We start from the raw sequence: 19,814 nt of genomic DNA, 5'->3' as shown, positions 1-19,814 counted from the left end.
AACTATTTGTATGGTGGTCTGCCCTTCTTCAAGATTCAAGTTAATCATTTTATGGCCCAGGATAAACCATTTGGTGCCAAGATTATCCTAAAATGCATCTTATGGGTGAGGGGCCTGGTGCCATTCTGAGTTTTAAGACATTCCTTTCTTTCATTAACAGACTGCTAGTGACTATATAACATCCTGCTGAAGACTAGCAGGGGGTACTCTTTCTGCCCCACTCTGATACCTATGTCAGAAGCTTTCTCTATCTCCTTTATACTTTAATAAAACTTTATTACACAAAAGCTTTGAGCGATCAAGCCTCGTCTCTGGCCCCGGATTGAATTCTTCTCCTCGGGGGGCCAAGAATCCCGGTGTCTTTGCTTGATTCAACAACAACCTTTCATTACCACACAATTGCACTCATCTCATACACTAGTAAAGTAATGCTCAAAATTCTCCAAGCCATGCTTCAAAAGTATGTGAACTGTGAACTTCCAGATGTTCAAGCTGATTTTAGAAAAGGCAGAGGAACCAGAGATCAAATTGCCAATATCTGCTGGATCATCAAAAAAGCAAGAGAGTTCCAGAAAAACATCTATCTCTGCTTTATTGACTATGCCAAAGCCTTTGACTGTGTGGATCACCACAAACTGTGGAAAACTTGACCTGTCTCTTGAGAAATCTGTATGCAGGTCAGGAAGCAACAGTCAGAACTGGACATGGAACAACAGACTGGTTCCAAATAGGAAAAGGAGTACGTCAAGCCTGTATATTGTCACCATGCTTATTTAGCTTATATGCAGAGTACATCATGACAAACGCTAGGCTGGAGGAAGCACAAGCTGGAATCAAGATTTCTGGGAGAAATATCAATAATCTCAGATATCCAGATGCCACCACCCTTATGGCAGAAAGTGAAGAAAAACTAAAAAGCCTCTTGATGAAAGTGAAAGAGGAGAGTGAAAAAGTTGGCTTAAAGCTCAACATTCAGAAAACGAAGATCGTGGCATCTGGTCCCATCACTCGATGGGAAATAGATGGGGAAACAGTGGAAACAGTGTCAGACTTTATTTTTTGGGCTCCAAAATCACTGCAGATGGTGACTGCAGCTGTGAAATTAAAAGACACTTCCTTCTTGGAAGAAAAGCTATGACCAACCTAGACAGTATGTTAAAAAGCAGACACATTACTTTGCCAACAAAGGTCCGTCTAGTCAAGGCTATGGTTTTTCCAGTGGTCATGTATGGATGTGAGAGTTGGACTATAAAGAAAGCTGAGCACTGAAGAATTGATGCTTTTGAACTGTGGTGTTGGAGAAGACTCTTGAGAGTCCCTTGGACTGCAAGGAGATCCAACCAGTCCATTCTAAAGGAGATCAGTCCTGGGTGTTCATTGGAAGGACTGATGTTGAAGCTGAAACTCCAATACTTTGGCCACCTGATGTCAAGAGCTGACTCACTTGAAAAGACCCTGATGCTGGGAAAGATTGAAGGCAGGAGGAGAAGGGGATGACAGAGGATGAGATGGTTGGATGGCATCACTGACTCAATGGACACGAGTCTGAGTAAACTCCTGGAGTTGGTGATGGACAGGGAGGCCTGGTGTGCTGCAGTCCATGGGTTCGCAAAGAGTCAGACATGACTGAGTGACTAAACTGAACTGATCTTCTGCAGTGATAATTTTTCATTGTAAAGAAATTCAACATTAGGCTTCAGTTTTCTAAATCAACTAATAGAGACATTGACTTGCCTCCATTAAAATGACATTTTACACTGGAATCATTTTCAAAATAAAGGTCAAATGTGATCATGGTACACTGTGCATATGTAGAGTTCACAATCAAAAAGTGGGTTATTGAACTTTACGACATGCAGAGACACTTAGGCAACATCAAATGAAAGGAAGAACTTGCTGATTTTTCTCATATTTGGATCAAACATAATAAACAGATCTGAATTTTGCAATAGTTCATTATTTAATATAGATATAAATATGCAGTAATGAACAGTACCTTTTAATTTGCCATATTTTACTTAAGAGAAATGCTTTCAAATATTTTGGCTCATCATAATAGTGGATCACACTAAGAATAATTTTATTGTTATAATGAAAAATAAATGACAATGATAAATGAATGCTTCAAATAATGATGTATCACATTCAAAATCCAACAAATTAAAAAAAAGTGACAAGTGGAGGACAAATTATGAAAGTGTATCTTTTGGCTGCTACTGCTAAGTCACTTCAGTCGTGTCCGACTCTGTGTGACCCCATAGACGGCAGCCCACCAGGCTCCCCCATCCCTGGGATTCTCTAGGCAAGAACACTGGAGTGGGTTGCCATTTCCTTCTCCAATGCATGAAAGTGAAAAGTGAAAGTGAAGTCGCTCAGTCCTGTCCGACTCTTAGCGACCCCATGGACTGCAGCCCTCCAGGCTCCTCTGTCCATGGGATTTTCCAGGCAAGAGTACTGGAGTGGGGTGCCATCGCCTTCTCCTAATATCCAGGATTTAGTTTCAAATTTTAATATTATATACTATATCAAACTAATGATAATTTAAATTTTATCCATTGTGCAGTCTTGTTTGTAATTAACTTTATTTTGGTTTTGTGGCTTTTGTAAGGACTGTAAGCATTAAAGTTTATTCCACATTTTATGTCTGAACATAAGTGAAGTAATATAGTATTATAATGTAAAAATTCTAACTTGTTTTTCAAAGGTATTGAACATAATTTACAATTAGAAATACTGTGCTAATACTCCAGTTGAGGAAGTTTCAACTACAATTGGTAAATATCATGTCCTTACTCTGCTTTTTAAGAAATAACATTGCCTAATTGCAGAGAGATAAGGCATTTTTATTTCAAAGCTGTTCACCACCTATTCACATAAGACTCAGTTTACCCAGCAATGTAAAATATTTACCCTGTAGGTTCTTGTCAAGGAGCATAACCCCAAAGTCACTGTCAAGTCTCAACAGCTCTACTGAAAGAAATAATATTGATGTGAAATTACTTTAAGGATATACAATCCATCCATTCATACAGATCAGTGACTCTGTCTTCAGTTCAGTTCAGTTCTGTTCAGTCTCGCAGTCTTGTCTGACTCTCTGCGACCCCATGGATGGCAGCATGCCAGGCTTCCCTGTCCACTACCAACACCCAGAACTTGCTCAAACTCATGTCCATCGAGTTGGTGATGCTATCCAACCATCTCATCCTCTGTTGTCCCCTTCGCCTCCCGCCTTCAATCTTTCCCGGCATCAGAGTCTTTTTCAATAAGTCAGTTCTTCGCATCACGTGGCCAAAGTATTGGAGTTTCAGCTTCAGCATCAGTCTTTCCAATGAATATTCAGGACCAATTTCCTCTATCTTAGCTGCATACTAAAATCACCTAAAATACTTAAAAATACTGATGCCTGGAGACTTCCCTGGTCATCAGTGGTTAAAACTCCATGCCTCCATTGCCGGGGGCGAGCTTTTGATCCCTGATCCAAGAACTAAGATCCCACATGCTGCGTGGCATGCCCCCCCACTGCACCCCCCGCACCCAAAATACTGATTCCTGGATCCCATCTTGAGCTGTTTTGATTTAATATGGGATTTGATATGGTTAATAAATATGATTGGAATTAAAAACCAAAACTGAGAACCACCAGAATAGAGGCTTTTAAGCAGGGTTCCTGATCTGACTGCATAGTAGTGTCACAGAGGGTGCTTTGAAAATAGTGATGCAACTATAAAGAAAAATAACAAAAACAAAAATACTGATGCTAGGGCCTGAGTCCTAGAATTCTGGTTTAATGGATCTGGGGTGGGGCCCTGTTTAATGGGTATTGTCTCAAAGCTCCTCCAGGCAATTCTAATGTGAAGTCAGGGCTGAGAACTATTGCTCTAAGACCGGAACACCTGGGCCATCTTATTTAGATTCCCATAAAAGAAGAACACCTGGGCCAATTTGTCTGTTATATTCACTGCAAGGATGTTGTTCATTCTATTCCACAGTAAAAGAGATTTTTTTTTCCTCTTGTCAGAAGCAAGACGAGTGATCCAACTCCTGAAGAAATACTTCTGTTTATATGGTCTGGACACTTTGCCTTAACGCTAAAAGGCTTAGATACAAATTCAAAGCCAGTGCTTAGGAAATGTGGCACATATGTTATGACAAACTTCATGTCATTTTTACCTCCTATTTCCTATTCTTGTTGTACCCCGTCTCAAAAATTCCATTTGTTTTTCATTAATCACAAGACTTCTTGTTTTGTTTTCCTTTTTAACAAGTCTTAATTATTTCTGCAGCTCTATGAGACCGAAAAAAGAAAGAAGAGAAAGAAAAGGAAGGGAAGGAGGATAAATTCAGGGATTTTTGTAGCATATACTCAACTTTGTACACAAAATCAAAAACACATACATTTAACACAGGTTTGCATTGGAGTGAATTCAAATTTCCCTGATTGATTTCACAGAAAAGTCCATTTTAAATACTGGCATGTAAGTAGCCTTGAAAGTAGCCTTAAAACAGTTGAATTTGAGTACTAATGGAAGGTAATAGGATAAATTTGATGGACCAGGTGGTGGTAGTAAGCCTCATTAGTTGGATTTCAGATGACCCCCAAATTCGTTCCTGGAATAGAAAATGTTTTATTAACACATGAGATATTTAAACTGTTATGTAGTGTATTTCCTTACGTAAATCCAGTCTTTAACTCTGTAGAAAAGTATTCAAACTATGAACTTATAATTTAAGAAGATATAATTAAATGCTAATCCTTAAATTAAAGAATAGCCTAACTAAATGAAGCATTGTACTAATAATTAATTCATCATTAGCTCAAACAATATTTCCTGGGCAGACTACTATGGTCCTACTCTGGGTCAGCCTCTCTGCTATGCTGTGTGACTATAGCAGTTAATAAAGTAGATGGTCTCTGTTTTCATAGAATCTATACTCTAGATGGGAAACAGGCTTGAGTAAACATAAACTGAAATGTATATCTGTTTAGAACAAATGAAAAATGTTATGGAGGAAAATGCATATTATTATGCGTTAAATGCAAAAAAAAAAAAAAAAGGCAGAAATGAAGGGATGGGATTGGAGTCTAATACACTCTGATAAGGAGCTTCCCAGGTGGCACAGTGGTAAAGAACCTTTTTCCAATTCAGAAGTTGCAGGAGACGAGGAAGGTTCAGTTTCTGGTTTTGGAAGATCCCCTGGAGGAAGAAATCACAACCCACTCCAGTACTTTTGCCTGGGAAATCCCATGGACAGAGGAGCCTGGTGGGCTCCATGGGTTTGCAAAGAGGACTATACGACTGAGCATCCATTCATACTCTGATAATCAGAAGTTTCTCTTAGACAAAATCTGGATCAAAATTTAAAGAAGAATGAATAATTCTCAAGTGGGCAATGTGTATGTATGAACAAGGGTGAGGGGATAGCATATATGAAAATCAATAATAAAGTAAAATTTTCTATATATTGTTGTTGAGTCCTGTCTGACTCTTTGTGACCCCAGAGACTGCAGCACACTGGACTCCCTGTCCCTCACCGTCTCCCAGAGCTTGCTCAAACTCATGTCCATTGAGTCAGTGATGCCATCCAAGCATCTCACCCTCTGTCATCCCCTTCTCCTCCATGTGTATTCACACATTTACTTACATAGAGCTCAAATCAATCCAACAGGCATTCAATTAAAAGTTTTCCACTCATTTATACTTGTTAAAACTTGAACTGGACATGAAGAAAGACAGGAGAGTGTCTTTCAAAATAGAACGCAATAAGTTAGCAGAATATCTGAATATTTTGAGGTGTGGAACTCTTGGGAGGGGAGAAAAATCAGGCAAGATGAGGATACTTCGTGAATCCTCATTCTTCCATTCTGATGTTCTACCTCCACCGCTATTCACTGGAAGCTGATGCTGCAGGTAAAACTCAGATACATTTTTGCAAAACTTCCTCAGCCTCAATTAGATTCTTTAAGGCCTCAGAACAAGGCCCAGGAGGATGTGAAGAGAGAGTAAGTCAGCAGTCTGTCAGATTCCTCTCACTGCTTGTGTTCTAATCATAGATGATTTTGTGGACAGGATGGAGGGTGTGGATTCTTCTGTGTACAATCCAGACCATTCCTATGCATTCCTCAGAATCTGATTTTCTGCATTCTTTACTGGGATGGCTCACAGGGTTCACACCTGAAACTTAACTCTTGATCTGTTTCTGAAAGGTTGGCCATCCCTGAGTGTCTCTCACCTCAGTACGTGAATCCCTGTGTACAATGGCGCTCATACCAATGATATGACTATCCTCTCTGACACATTCCCCCACCTTAATCTGGCACTCACCCTTGTCAGTTATAACTGCTATATATAGCAAATCTACTCAGTCCTCTACATTGCAGCTACTCTACCCTAACTTGCATCTTCTCACATTTGGAGTATTGCAGTAACCCTGCAACCGGTTTCTTCATGTTCAATTGGATACTTTTCTAATCTCTTCCCACCAAATAGAAGCTTTTCTAAAAAAAAAATCTATTGGCGTATAGTTGCTTTACAATGTTGGATGAGTTTCAGGTGTACAACAAAGTGAATCAGTTATACAAAGACGTATGTCCATGCATGCATGCTAAGTCGCTTTAGTTGTGTCTGACTCTATGGACCAAAGCCCACCAGGATCCTCTCTGTGGGATTCTCCAGCAAGAATCCTGGAATGGGTTGTCATGCCGTCCTCCAGGGGCTCTTCCTGACCCAGGGATTGAAACTGAATCTCTTATGTCTTCTGCATTGGCAGCCAGATTTTTTACCACTAGTGCCACCTGGGAAACCAATATAGATAGTCACTCATTTTTAGATTATTTTTCCATATAGGTTATCACAGAGAGTTGAATAGAGTTCTCTGAGCTATAAAGTAGGCCCTTATTATATTTTGTTAGTACAGTTTTGATCACGTCAACTTGATGCTTAAAATCTTTAACTGATTTTGCATTGATCTCGGCAGAAGATCATTAAATGGTTCACATGGCCCTGTGTATCTGGATGCTGCCTGTATTTCAGCCTCATGTGCCCTTCAGCAGTTCTCACCTCCCTCTTGCACAAGGTCTTCCACCCACATTAGCCCCAAGCTCTCTTTGGCTTCAGTGCCTTCACCCAGCCAGTCTCCCATGACCAGAATCCTCCTTACCTCACTCTTTATCTGATGATCTGCCTAATTTTTCCTCAAGCTTCAGATTATAGCTTAAATACCCCCTTGTCAGAGAGCCTTTTTTTCACCCTGTAATTAAAATTAAGATCTCATTTGTTTGCACTCTCTTTATACCCTATGTTTTCTATATACCTATATACCCTATATTTTTATCTCTAGCTCTATCTCAATTTGGACCTGCATGTTTTTGTGCATGCAATTTCTAAAAAAATATTTACTACTCTCACTGAAATGTAAGGTCTGTGAAGACATGGGATGGAGACATGTTCAGAAGATAAATGTTAAAATTGGGCAGAGGCCAAGCCATGGATGGGTCTTTTGCATTGTGCTAAGGGATTTGGATTTTATCTTGAGGGCAACAGAGAAAGAGAAGAAAAGATTTAATCAAGGTGGTGGCATGTTCAGAATTTGTTTCAGCGAAGTCTTTATGGTCGTCAGTGGAGTAATATCAGAGGAAAGGAGACAAGATAAGATATTATTATTGATAAGATGATTCAAGTAAGAATGCTGAAAGGCAAACTAAGGCATAGTGATGTTAGAACAAGAAACATCTTTAATAAATTACAATAAGTTGTCGATCAGAGTGATTGGGCTCCTTGAGAAGCGGACTCTATTGGTGGAGATTGGGGCATATTGGGTTTACTATAGAGTGTTCCTATCTGAGGGAAAGAAGAAAAGGAAGAGAATTGGAAATAAAAAGTCAAGTTGTAGTACAGACTCAGTGAAGGCCTAAGCTAACTCCACAGTAAGCACTGGAACTAGGAGGGCCCCTTAGAGGTAACCCCTACTTGGGGATAGTGGGCTAGCCTGTACAGTCCTATATTGATCAGTCAATCGTTAGATATAGACTGTCCCCATGAATGAATGTCCACTTTCCTGGTGGCTCAGATGGTAAAGAATCTGCCTGCAGTGCAGGAGACCTGGGTTCAATCCCTGGATCAGGAAGATCCCCTGGAGAAGGGAATGGCAGCCCACTCTGGTATTCTTGCCTGGAGAATCCCATAGACAGAAGAGCCTGGCGGGCTGCAGTCCCTGGGTCGCAAAGCGTCAGACACAAATGAGCAACTAACACTCTCGTGAATGTAGAGTGATTTCAGTGAGATGGTTGTTTTTAGGAAATACCCAAAGATGGATGTAGGTGAGCACTCTCAGCAGTTGGAAGGGCATAGGAGCTCCAGAGTTTCCTACTGACTGAGGGGCTGAGAGAAGCAAAACAAAATAAAAACCCAAGATAATAAGCAGAGAGAGGCCTGGGTTGAAGACAGAAGATTAGAAACTTGTAACCTGACAAGATATAGTAAAAGTTATGGCCCTGGGTGAAACTCCCCAGACAGCATGTTCTAGGAGAGAAGGGTATTAAGCTATATATGGAATCCTGGAACAACCAGACCAAACAGACCTGGGTCACGGCACTAATAGAATGAAAAGACCAAGGATGAGCAAGTAGAGAAGAAGTAAGCAGGATAATATAACAAAGGCAAAAGAGACAAACAGTGCAGCAAGCCTTTCCTGGGGACTTCCTCAAAGTCAGGTCCTTTGCACATATTCCATGAAACAATCTTCAAAGAAGCCCTATGAGGTTGATATCATTATTATCTTCCTTTTTTAGAACAGACCGTTTTGAGAAGTTCAAAACAAGCCAATATTTGATGACCAAGGCATCAAGCCAAGACTGAAACAAACCTCTCTCCAAGGCATGTGTTGTTTACCACATCAACTAGAAGATGATGGTTTATTTTGATCTTTACAGACAGGACAATTAAGTAAGAATATGAAAGTAATCTTTGAATACAATAGTGTAGATGTCCCAAAATTCTGTTACATTTCTTGCAAGTGGAAAATGTGAAGGTGGATAGAAAAGATGTATATGAATACATACCAGGGGCTATAGATCGGGCAGAATAGAATTTTAATATGAAAGATAATTGAGTATGTTTCTATTCCAAAGGCCAACACAGAGAGATGGAGAAGCCATAGGTGCTATAAAGAGATGGGGTGTCAATGGACCAAGGGCCCCTGAGGAAGAGGGAGGGAATAAGATTCACAGAAATGTTGGACAGGCAAACAATATCTCCCTTTAAAAGTCATGATGGTGTTGACAATTGGCTATGAGAAGCAAAAGGAAGCTGAAGCTCTTGCATTATTTATGTTTCTCAGATTATACTTAAACTTAAGATGCGCCTCCATATTCTAAGTAAACGTGCTCTTTCTTGTGTTTATCTGTAATACAGACAGATTGTATCTGATGAAAAATCAAACTGGAAGTTGGAAACTTCCAGGACAAAATAAAGATAGGAGTAAAAATGAGGCAGAATGAGGAAGAGGAAATAGAAGTAATAAGTCAGAATAGTGTTGGCAAATCCCTTCAGGGTGGGAATGGTTAAACTTGTGTCTCAGCAACATCAAACAAAGAGCCGAGAAAACCCTTCATCCTGAGCTGGTGTTAGGAACTGTGAACCATACAGAAGTCATCTGTTTCCTCAATGACTCACATTTCTTCGAGAGGAAATGCTCCTTTGGTCTAAGATGGTAGTAAGAAAGCAACAAAACATCAAATAAGATAGGAAGATGATAGATGGATGTATAGATAGGTAGACAGATAGATAGACAACCCTTTTTGGAAACTTGTTTTCACATATTCTAATTAAATCAATAGGTTTTTAAAACCTGGGTAGTACTGGACCACCCATTATCTCTTAGCCTATTGTTGACTGAAAGTGGTAATGGAAGCGGTAATTGGAAGTGGTAATGCCTCTTACCTAGAATATGCTCCGTGTGCTTGCTTTCAAGTAGTTTTCATCCTTGAAATGGATTCCTTGCAGTAGAATGTGAAGACATGGGATGAAGTCATGTTCAGAAGATAAGTGTTAAAATGGTCAGGGGCCAAGGATGGGTCTTTTGCATTATGCTAAGGTATTTGAATTTTTATACTGGGGGCAATAGAGAACTACTGAAAAAATTTGAACAAGGTGGTAGCCTATTCAGAATTTGATTCAGCAAAATCCTTATGCTTCTCAAATTAAGCCTACATGCCACCCCATGTCTGAGCAATGGCAGGAATGTGGCTATCAAGAATGACAACTTGAGTCTTGGATTTTCACACAGTCTCAACTGAATTTTACATGCTTTCAAAATTTGAAAAACTATCAAGGGGATAGCATGAAAGTCAGGTTTAGTCCCATTCATATGAAAGTTTTTAAAAAGCACTCCTATCCTCCTCTTTTTGAGTCATACTAGAAACAGGAGGTATATGTCATAAACCAGAGACAAGTCCTGGATCCACTGTTGTTGCTGTTGTTTTTACTTAGTTGCTAAATCGTGTCCAACTCTTTGCAACCCCATGGACTGTAGCCCGCTAGGCTCCTCTGTGCATGGAATTTCTCAGGCAAGAATACTGGAGTGGGTTGCCATTCCCTTCTCCAGGGGATCTGGGAAGCTTGGATCAGTCACTACAAAGCTAGTCTAGCCAAGTGCTCCAGAAACCTCACACTCCACATCTAGAAAATGGGAAACTTAAGCCTGATGACTTTGAAACTGTCTTCCAACTCTAAAAAGCTTTTTATTATCTGGATTCAAGTAATTGTACAGCTAATCCAAAAGGCCACTTTCATACGGTGCCATAAAAATGGAATATATACTTTTGGCTTTGATAAATGTGATATATTCCAAGCTGCTGTTGAAGAAATAGCTAATAAGCATTTATAAACATGATTTCACTAGAGAGAAAGGTATTATTCAACATATAATAATTACCAGTAAGTTCAATAATAAGTGCTTCTCCTTGCTTTATGGATCTTAGAAATAAAAAAGCATGAAATCTGAAGGTTTTGCTTAGCATGCCTCTTTTTTTAGAATACTGATGACTTCAGCAGAAATGTAGAAAATAATACCTAAACATTTATTTGATTCCAAAAGCCTTTTAATACCAGAATTCTTTAACCATGTTAAGGAAAGTTGGCTTAGATTAACAGAGAATAATACATTATCTAAAATCCAATGTGTTTTTCAAATGCTCTCCAAAGAAGTGGCAAGGTTTTGGTATTGTCTTCAGTTGTGGCTTAACACATATATTTATACTTAAACATCAGAGTAATTTTCAAACAGGAAGTTTTCAGCTCTGTAATTAGTAGTCCACAATGGTGGCTTTGACACTTAATTACAACATTGCTTAGACAACAATAACATGAGAAATATGAACACTGACTGCAGTATTTCTCAACACACCTCTGGCTACTTCTTATTGGCTGGGAAACAATTCCATATGACTACTAAATAATCCATACAGAAATGTGTATATGTAGACAGGTAGCATGCATTTACAACAGGTACTTCCATTTAAGTTCAGTCACTGCTCTGGATTTGGACTAAACTGTTATGCCCAGTAACAGTGATAGAACATCACCAGAGCCTGCCGTAGACTCATAGGGTCCTCTCTGCTCTGAATGGTGAGCAGCTCCCGTTGCAGATTGGATCAGTCTTCAGAACAAAGGTGATGGCATTTTATCCACTGCAAATCGCTGGACTGGTTCTTGGGTTCTTCGGCATGATCGGGACCCTTACCACGACTCTTCTGCCTCAGTGGAGAGTATCGGCTTTTATTGGCAGCAACATTATTGTCTTCGAAAGGGTCTGGGAAGGCCTCTGGATGAACTGCGTCCGACAAGCCAAGGATAAGTTGCAGTGCAAGGTCTATGATTCTTTGCTGGCCCTCCCTCCTGCCCTAGAGGCAGCCCGGGCCCTCATGTGTGTGGCTGTAGCCTTATCTGTGATTGCTCTGCTTGTTGGTATCTGTGGCATGAAGAAGATTCAGTGCACAGGCTCTAACCGGAGGGCAAAAGCATACCTCGTGGGAATTTCCGGAGTCCTCTTTATCCTGACCGGCATCTTCGTTCTGATTCCGGTGTGCTGGATGGCCAATAACATCATCAGGGATTTCTACAACCCAGCGGTCCACGTGGGTCAGAAACGAGAACTGGGAGCTTCACTCTTCGTCGGCTGGGCCACTACCGCGGTCCTCATCATCGGAGGGGTTCTGCTCTGTGGGTTCTGCTGTTGCAACCGAAACAGGCCAAGGCACAGATATTTAGCCCCTGGGCGTCGTGTGCCACACGCACGTAATCCACCACGGCCAGTGGCAGTGCTCAGTAGGACTTCCACCAGTTACGTCTAACACCTGCTTTCAGCTCGAACTGTGGATTATGATCCATGTGTTTTATAGACGCTTGCCAGAAACTGTAAGTATGCCAGGCAGGAGAATTTGCTTTATGACTGCTCTTAAATTGAGATGAGAAGTTTAAAGGGCATGTAGATTGCAGTCACCTGTGGCAGGAAGAGAAATGACTTACTTCGGACCCTCTAACCTCATGTGTATTAAATGCATTTACTATTCTAGACTCAATCTTCAGTCCAATTTGTGTAATCTACTGATAAATTACTCTTTTTTCACTATCATATATTATCTATTAAAAGGTCTGAATTCTATTGCTATTGATATGCCATAGCAATAAAACATATTTACTAACATGATGACAACCAAAATGATGGCTTCTTTCTTTTTTAAACAATTAGCTGAAAAACAATAGACATCAAATAATGCTTTTAATTGAATTTATCAAAATATGGAAATACTAGTTCAATGAAAAGATTTGTTAATCCTTTAGGAAACTCAAATGCATTAGCAATTAAACAGTTTTAGGGAAAGGGAGCTTTGATTTCTGCTAAGATATTTAAGAAGATGATTTTAAAGCCTCTAATGTATATAGTTAAACTTGCTTAGAATTATATATACAAAGAAAAACAATTTATAAATGAAAAATAATATGCTTTCAAAACTTATGATGTGTACCTACAAGCAAACAGAATTATCTGTCTTGATAAGATACAACAATAGAAGACTGTGAACACTCAATTCCCATCAAAAGTAAATACAGCCCCGATTAATGAATTAAGGTCTAGGTGTTGAAGGGAATGGTTTCTGTTCCTTGTTTTATTCTTTAGTCATTGCACAGGTCTATACATGCTAAGTAGAATGAGGACTCAAGGTCATGATTCAGGCAGTTAGGCCAAAATAAGTATCCTTTTTTTATTCTCAAATAAATATCTATAAAGCATTTTGTTTTACTCAAATTGTATGCATTTGTTTCTCAATTCTTCACTTCTTATGTATTGAACATGCCAATATTGTAGGGGAGAGATGGCTAGATAAAAGTCTATGGGGCAAAACAGAGTTTGTGGGGCAAGACTACTCCTATGGGATGCTCCTTCAATATCTTATGAATCAATTAATGTTTATCTATTCAATTTTCACTTTTCAAATATTGTGTTTATTTTATAATAAAAATGTATTTCATATACAATACATAATTTCATTGAAGAGACATTTGCCAAATATTTATTTTATGTTCATGTTTATTATAATAAAATAATAAAGTAAAATAGTTACATATTTTCAATGATTTTGGTCTATTTGCCTGTGTGTGTGTGTGGGGGGGGGTCAGTTTGAAAATGAAATTCTATCCTCAAAAGATCATCTAATAACTCTGAAACATTAAATCAGAGATAACTCAAGCCTAGATGCTAATGTCAAACCCTCATTCCATTCTACAAACCACCAGCAATATTTTGATAAGTCAAACCCTTGGTAATATAAAACTGTATTTTAAAAATTAGTAATACATTAATGCTATAGTCCAAAGCAATGTAAATGTCTTCAAATCATAGCAATAAAAATAAGAAAAACAATAATTTAGATTTATTTTTCCTAAGATTGTTGTATTTTTCAGGCTTAATTGAGAAAGGCCAAAACACTGGGCATGTTGAAACGAGTCATTTATCTTACACAGGCAAATAAATAAGACATCAAGACAAGCAAGATATATGCTTAAGGGTTGTCATAGAATCATTTGTCTTACCCTTTGGCTCACCAGAAGAAGTAATTAGCTTTGCAGGATGGGTCCCAGAATCTAAATGAGGCATGTTTTCCTGCTAGTCAGAGACTAAAGAGTAAAATTGTGTAACTCTAGGTAGAATCATAAAATTACTAGAGACAATATTAACTATGGAATATGGGGCAAAATTTTAAGGACTAAGGATTATTTTCTTTGCTCTTTCATTAATCAAAGTGTACTTTTGGAAAAAAAAAAGACATGATAGTTCTGCTTCCTCCTTCTCTTTGCTGAAATCTTTACCCTACTACACCAAAAAAATAATTTTCAATGAATTTCAAGGTGCATTATGGATGCAAATCTCATACCACAAACCCCTATGTGGAAGAAATGCATCTTCACTTTCTAAAATCTGATTTAAATTCAACTTTTTGAGCATTCTTACACATCTTACACAATTCTTGGAGTCTTTCTGCAGGAATAAGCAGTGGCTGGGTGGTGGGAATCAGGGGATTGGTCTATGACCATAACTCCATAAAGGTGAATGAGAAGATGTCTACTGTATTAATATTTGCCCTCAAGGTCTCTTTAGGCTCTCTGCTCAGTCAATTCTCTGTTATGCTTGGCAGTCTTTTCTTGAGACTCCCTTATTCTTGGCCACTTGGATAGTAGATTTCAACCTTCACTGCATATTAGAATGGCCAGAAGAACTTTAAACTACCATTGCAGCCAGGGTCCAGATGATCTATGATACCAATTTCCAGAGTCATGGTGGAAACCTGACCTCTTGACTGGTTACCAGCTGTCTACACGCAGTAGACAAATTGTGAAGCAAATTGTGCCTACTCCCACAAGATCTTTTTTAAAAATATCACATCCACAAATTTCCTTCTCCACTGTCAAAAATTTTATGCAACTTCATAGATACTTAGGCTTTCTGAAGTGAAAATGCATAAATAAAGGAAAATTTTCTAGGCGATTTTGCTTTCAGTTTTACTACCTACCCCACTGAGCCAGTGAAATGCATTGCTAATTTCCTTCTGGAATGAGGATCAGAGAGAGGGGTGAAATATAATCTTATCCAGCCACACGTGGTTAAAATGTTTTAAAAGATGAACGCTTGGCAGGATACAAACTTAATTAAATGCACACTAATAATTCTTTTCATTTGCAGAAAGATCTTGATACATTTAAAAGTATTTTGTTAGGCTCAGTTGCTCTCCACAGCTACCCCATAATGTAGACAGTGCAGAAATCATTATTCATATACTTTAACTAAGAGAACTGAAAATGACAAGGTTGTATGACTTATACCAACACTGACAAATCAAGAAGTCAGCCATACTAAGTAGAGACTTAATAAATATTTGAGGAATGACCAAGAAACTGTATACATCAGGATAGTAATTTGAGATTTTTAACTAACATGGAGCTCCTCCTTCCATAAGGAAGAGACGAAACATTAGAACTCAGAAATTTAAAGACCAGTCCTTGAATTTTAGTCTAAAAAGCCTACATTCTGAGGAGACTGTGGGCAAGGAATAAAATGGCTCAGTCAGAATCAGGTTTTTTTCTGAATCTTAAGATTATACAATGATTTCTGTGGATGAAGGTAAAATAAAAAAGAACAGTTAAGATGGTCTAGATTTCAGTGTGTCCCTGGGGAGAAGCCTATATACCGCCCTGGTTCAGTTCTTAGTGACTGAGACACAGAGAAAGGACAGGTTACCAAACGGGCTTGAGGATTTACGGACAGAAATGATCTGTGTCCTAACCAAGGCGGAGACAAGGACGTTGAGAATTTTCTTCACACCCTCATAGTGCTGGGAGATAAGAGACACCTCTGTAATGTGTTTCGTCTGGCATGCCAAGCGGTAATCTTGACAAATTTTCCACAGCTAGAACTCAGAGGGAACAGAAGACCATTTCCTACTCTCCTGAGAATGGAACAGAGCTTTCAAAAGTCCTTGCTGTTGGGATGAAGTGAGACCACATCAGCAACACACATGATGGACAAGGGCAGGCCATCCACGGCCTGTTTGTCTTCAGATCCATTCCTTACCCTTGCTCTGCTCTGCTCTGTGTCCTAAGGAGGCTGGTCCCCCCAGGCTATGCAGTGCTGTGCCAAGAGTGGGTGGCGGCTGCAGTCCTCACCAGGTGTAGGCAGTAAGGGGTAGTTGTATCTGTAGAGGATTTAAGATCAATAATAAAACCACCTAGAAATCTGATCTTGGAGCTTCCCCAGTGGCTCAGCTGATAAAGAACCCACCTGCCAATGTAGGAGACAAGGGTTTGATCCCTGGGTTGGGAAGATCCCCTGTAGTAGGAAATGGCAACCCACTCCATTATTCTTGCCTGGAGAATTTCATGAACAGAGGAGCCTGGTGAGCTACAGTCCATGGGGTCGCAGAGAGTCAGACATGACTCAGCACACAAACACAAACACACACATAGAAATCTGGTCTTTTTATTGTCTTTACATGATAGTCTTTCTAAACAATGCCAATGGTAAAGAACTCCTGCTCAAAGAGAGAAAAAATATGTTGGCCTAATTTCTTGAAAATCATGTCGTTACCATGGATGACAGATAGATGAGAGATAAGTCGGTAGATAGATAGAAAACCTATCTATAGTGAGCCTGGACACATGGGTATATGTATTTGTTTCAAGAGGGAGTTTTCTCCTACATTCAGTAAAGCTTGTTTTTCAAATCATCTCTCTGTTTACTTGGTTTTATTGCTTTAATTTCTTTAACACAAATAAAAACTCCCAGTCGTTGTAAAATAACAAAATTAACTCAAGTTCTATTTCTATCTCTTGATGGTGTCTATGCTACAGAAATTGGAGGCAGAAACTGTATATACACTATCTACCTCCAGTGACTGTAACCTTTGATGAATTACTGGAGTTTCTTCAGAGTAATGACTTATAAAGAATATTGTGTTTATTAAAGGATAAATAATAAAAATGTGTTAACTTGAAGCTTATAACAAAACAATTTCTTTTACAGAAGAGAGGTATACAAAAAAAAATTATTCATATCTGGGAATGAGCTCCATGTTCAGCTGCTGCTCACTAGACTTGGCCAATAGTAACCCCAGATTAAAGACTGGAGGGCAGTAGAGCTCCACCCCTTTACTCTGTTGGGTCAGATGCCTCCAGCATTGACTATATCTTCTTCCCAGCTTTGCTAGAATGGGCCACACCATAGGTCCAACTTCTGCCAAGTGATGCTCATCTCTTAGGTCCAGTGATCAGCGCTTTTAATTCTCTCGTCTTCAGGAAAGTAAAGTGAAGGTGAAGTCGCCCAGTCGTGTCTGACTCTTTGCAACCCCATGGACTGTAGCCTATGAGGCTCCTCCATCCATGGAATTTTCCTGGCAAGAGTACTGGAGTGGGTTGCCATTTCCTTCTCCAGGGGATCTTCCCCACCCAGGGATTGAACCCCTGTCTCCTGCATTGCAAGCAGATGTTTTTACCATCTGAGCCACCAGGGAAGCTCCCAATTTTCTGCTGTTATTAGTGTCTGGAAGCCTCCATGGTCCTCTCCTTGGTTTCTTAAATCTCCCCATAATCTACCTAACCAAGTTCCTCTATTAAATTCTACTAATCTGAATATTTAGAATGATTTCGTTTTCCCTGGCTGGACCTGAGAGGCACAACAATTGAAAATCATGGAATCTCAACAGAACCCAAGATGAACAAACAATGGTAGTAAGGATCAGATCAATGACTTGGCTTCACATGAGCTTGGATACAACCCTGGGAAAAGGAGGGACCCTCATTGAATAAGATTAAGTTTTCATTGCATGAGGGTTTGAAAAAGCAATTAAGTTCAGTTTTTATGAATATCTGCATGGCAAAACACTTGACACAAGAGATAGCAAATGTTTGCTGAAAGAATGAATAAATGGCAAAAGAGGAAAATAAGCAAATCGCAATATAAAGAACCTTATTGAGGGGCAATCATAAGTTCAATTCCTAAGTGAGTCTAAAGGAGTTTTGTGTTCTTAGTACTCTTAGCAGGATAATTTCCAAGAAAATATTTATTTAGTGGACTGCCCATTAAATTTAAGGAATTACTGCTGACAAATTAGGATGCCAAGAAAATATCTTTCAGATGGGCAAAAGTCTGAATTTAGACTGATTTAGTAAATCTCAGAATTTTCTGGTGGAAATAACTAATAAAAGATTCAGTAAGAAGCCAATCAAAATATGGACCTGGCTATAGCAAAATGACTAAAACTTTTACCACAATAAAGATGTATCAGACATTTTATCATGATTGGTCTCCCTGTGGGCTAAAGAATGCTTTCATCAGTTGAACAAAAACTCCCAGACACTCCGAATAACAAGATTAATTCTGGCCGTGAAGTTGGCAGAAATGAATTTGTCAAATAGATTCTGAGAAAAAAAAAAGTGATAGGATATAATAAAGGAGATCTGAAAGTATAAAAGACAGCTGATAATGATGACAGGACACAACTAGAAAATAGTAAAACAAAAATAAGGGCAGGAGTAGGGATGAAAGGCTATGGTGACTGGTTGTTATTATGGTTCAGTTCTTGAGTCCAACTCTGCAACCCCATGGACTGCATCACATCAGACTTCTTGGTCCTGATGGGGTGCCATCAGGAGTTTGGTACCACCAGGGGTTTTCCCACTTCATTGATGCCATTCACCCATCTCATCCCTTCCATGTTGATTGGAAGTGGAGGGAAAATTTCAGTGCGTACAGAAGGAGCAACAAAGGAACACTGGGCTTCATCAGGAGGGAGATAATTCTTGGAGCTGGTACTAAATCTGTATGAAGACTCTCAGAAGCCTTGGAGGCACCATTACTCTTTACAGAGCCCTTTTCCATCCTCTCTCAGAGCTGACAATGACTTGGTTATCATATGACTGTAAGGTTGAAAAGGATCATGAAAGGAATTAAGGCCAAGACAAGTGAGCCCCTCTATTTAACTCCTCCTCAACCTCTTCAGTGAGGGCTGACTCGAGGCCACCCTACCTTCCATCAGTAGTTAATTCTAGTTGAGTAGTTAAGACTAGTTAAGTCTCTAGACTTAAACCTGCTGCTCCCTGGAAAGACCTGCCTCTCAACTTTCCACTCACCTTCTCTGGTCCCACTTCTTACTCCTTCTCTTCCACCCTCAACTTGACCTCAGACCTGTTTGAGCATTGAGCTTCCATTCCTATTGCAGTTTGTGCCCCTTGAAATACCTTCTATTTTGACTTCTGAAAACAGTGGTTACCTGAAGACTAACAAACATTTGTATCAATTATCTCACTTTTTTCCTATTTTTTTCTGACTCAATTTTTCTTAAAACTATTGCTGACAACTCTTCTCTTTAAGGCTTTTTTTTTTTTTTTTAAGAAATATTGCTCTTAAAAAAAAAAAAAAAGAAATACTGCTCTTGTATTCCTTCTCTAGATCATATATACATCTCCTTTCTTGAAAACTCACTCATTCTTGATCTTTCAACTTCCAGTAAATGGCAAATGGCTTAGTAAAAGAGCATTGGACCAGAAGACCTGAGTTTATAATAGAGCTCTTCTATTTCAAACTGACCTTCAGTTTTCTCATCTACAAAATGTAGACAGTGAATACATACTTTTAGACATGTACTATGTGCTTCTAAGTAGGCTAAAAGCACAAGCACACATATAATTTTTCTTATTTTTCTTTGCAAGTTAAAAAATAACTGATGTTCAAAGCAGTTCTATAGCCTTTCTAAGGACATAACCAGG

The 19,814-nt window shown here is 39.1% G+C and overlaps 1 protein-coding gene across 1 annotated transcript; it reads left to right on the top strand.

The window, feature by feature from the left end:
• Window positions 1–11,509: 11,509 nt before the first annotated feature.
• Window positions 11,510–12,349, top strand: CLDN17 (claudin 17). The gene has a single exon (XM_010855824.1). The coding sequence runs from the start codon at window positions 11,672–11,674 to the stop codon at window positions 12,347–12,349; it is 678 nt and encodes a 225-aa protein (XP_010854126.1). The 5' UTR covers window positions 11,510–11,671.
• The last annotated feature ends 7,465 nt before the right edge of the window (window positions 12,350–19,814 follow it).

The sequence above is a fragment of the Bison bison genome, unplaced genomic scaffold (genome assembly GCF_000754665.1).
Source record: "Bison bison bison isolate TAMUID 2011002044 unplaced genomic scaffold, Bison_UMD1.0 scf7180017864368, whole genome shotgun sequence".
Lineage (NCBI taxonomy): Eukaryota > Metazoa > Chordata > Mammalia > Artiodactyla > Bovidae > Bison > Bison bison.
Note: the sequence above shows the minus strand (reverse complement) of the source record. Positions and strands in the feature narration are given on the sequence as shown.

Coding starts and splice junctions, on each gene's coding strand:
- CLDN17 (XM_010855824.1), top strand. CDS start 11,672: ATGGCATTTTATCCACTGCAAATCGCTGGACTGGTTCTTGGGTTCTTC.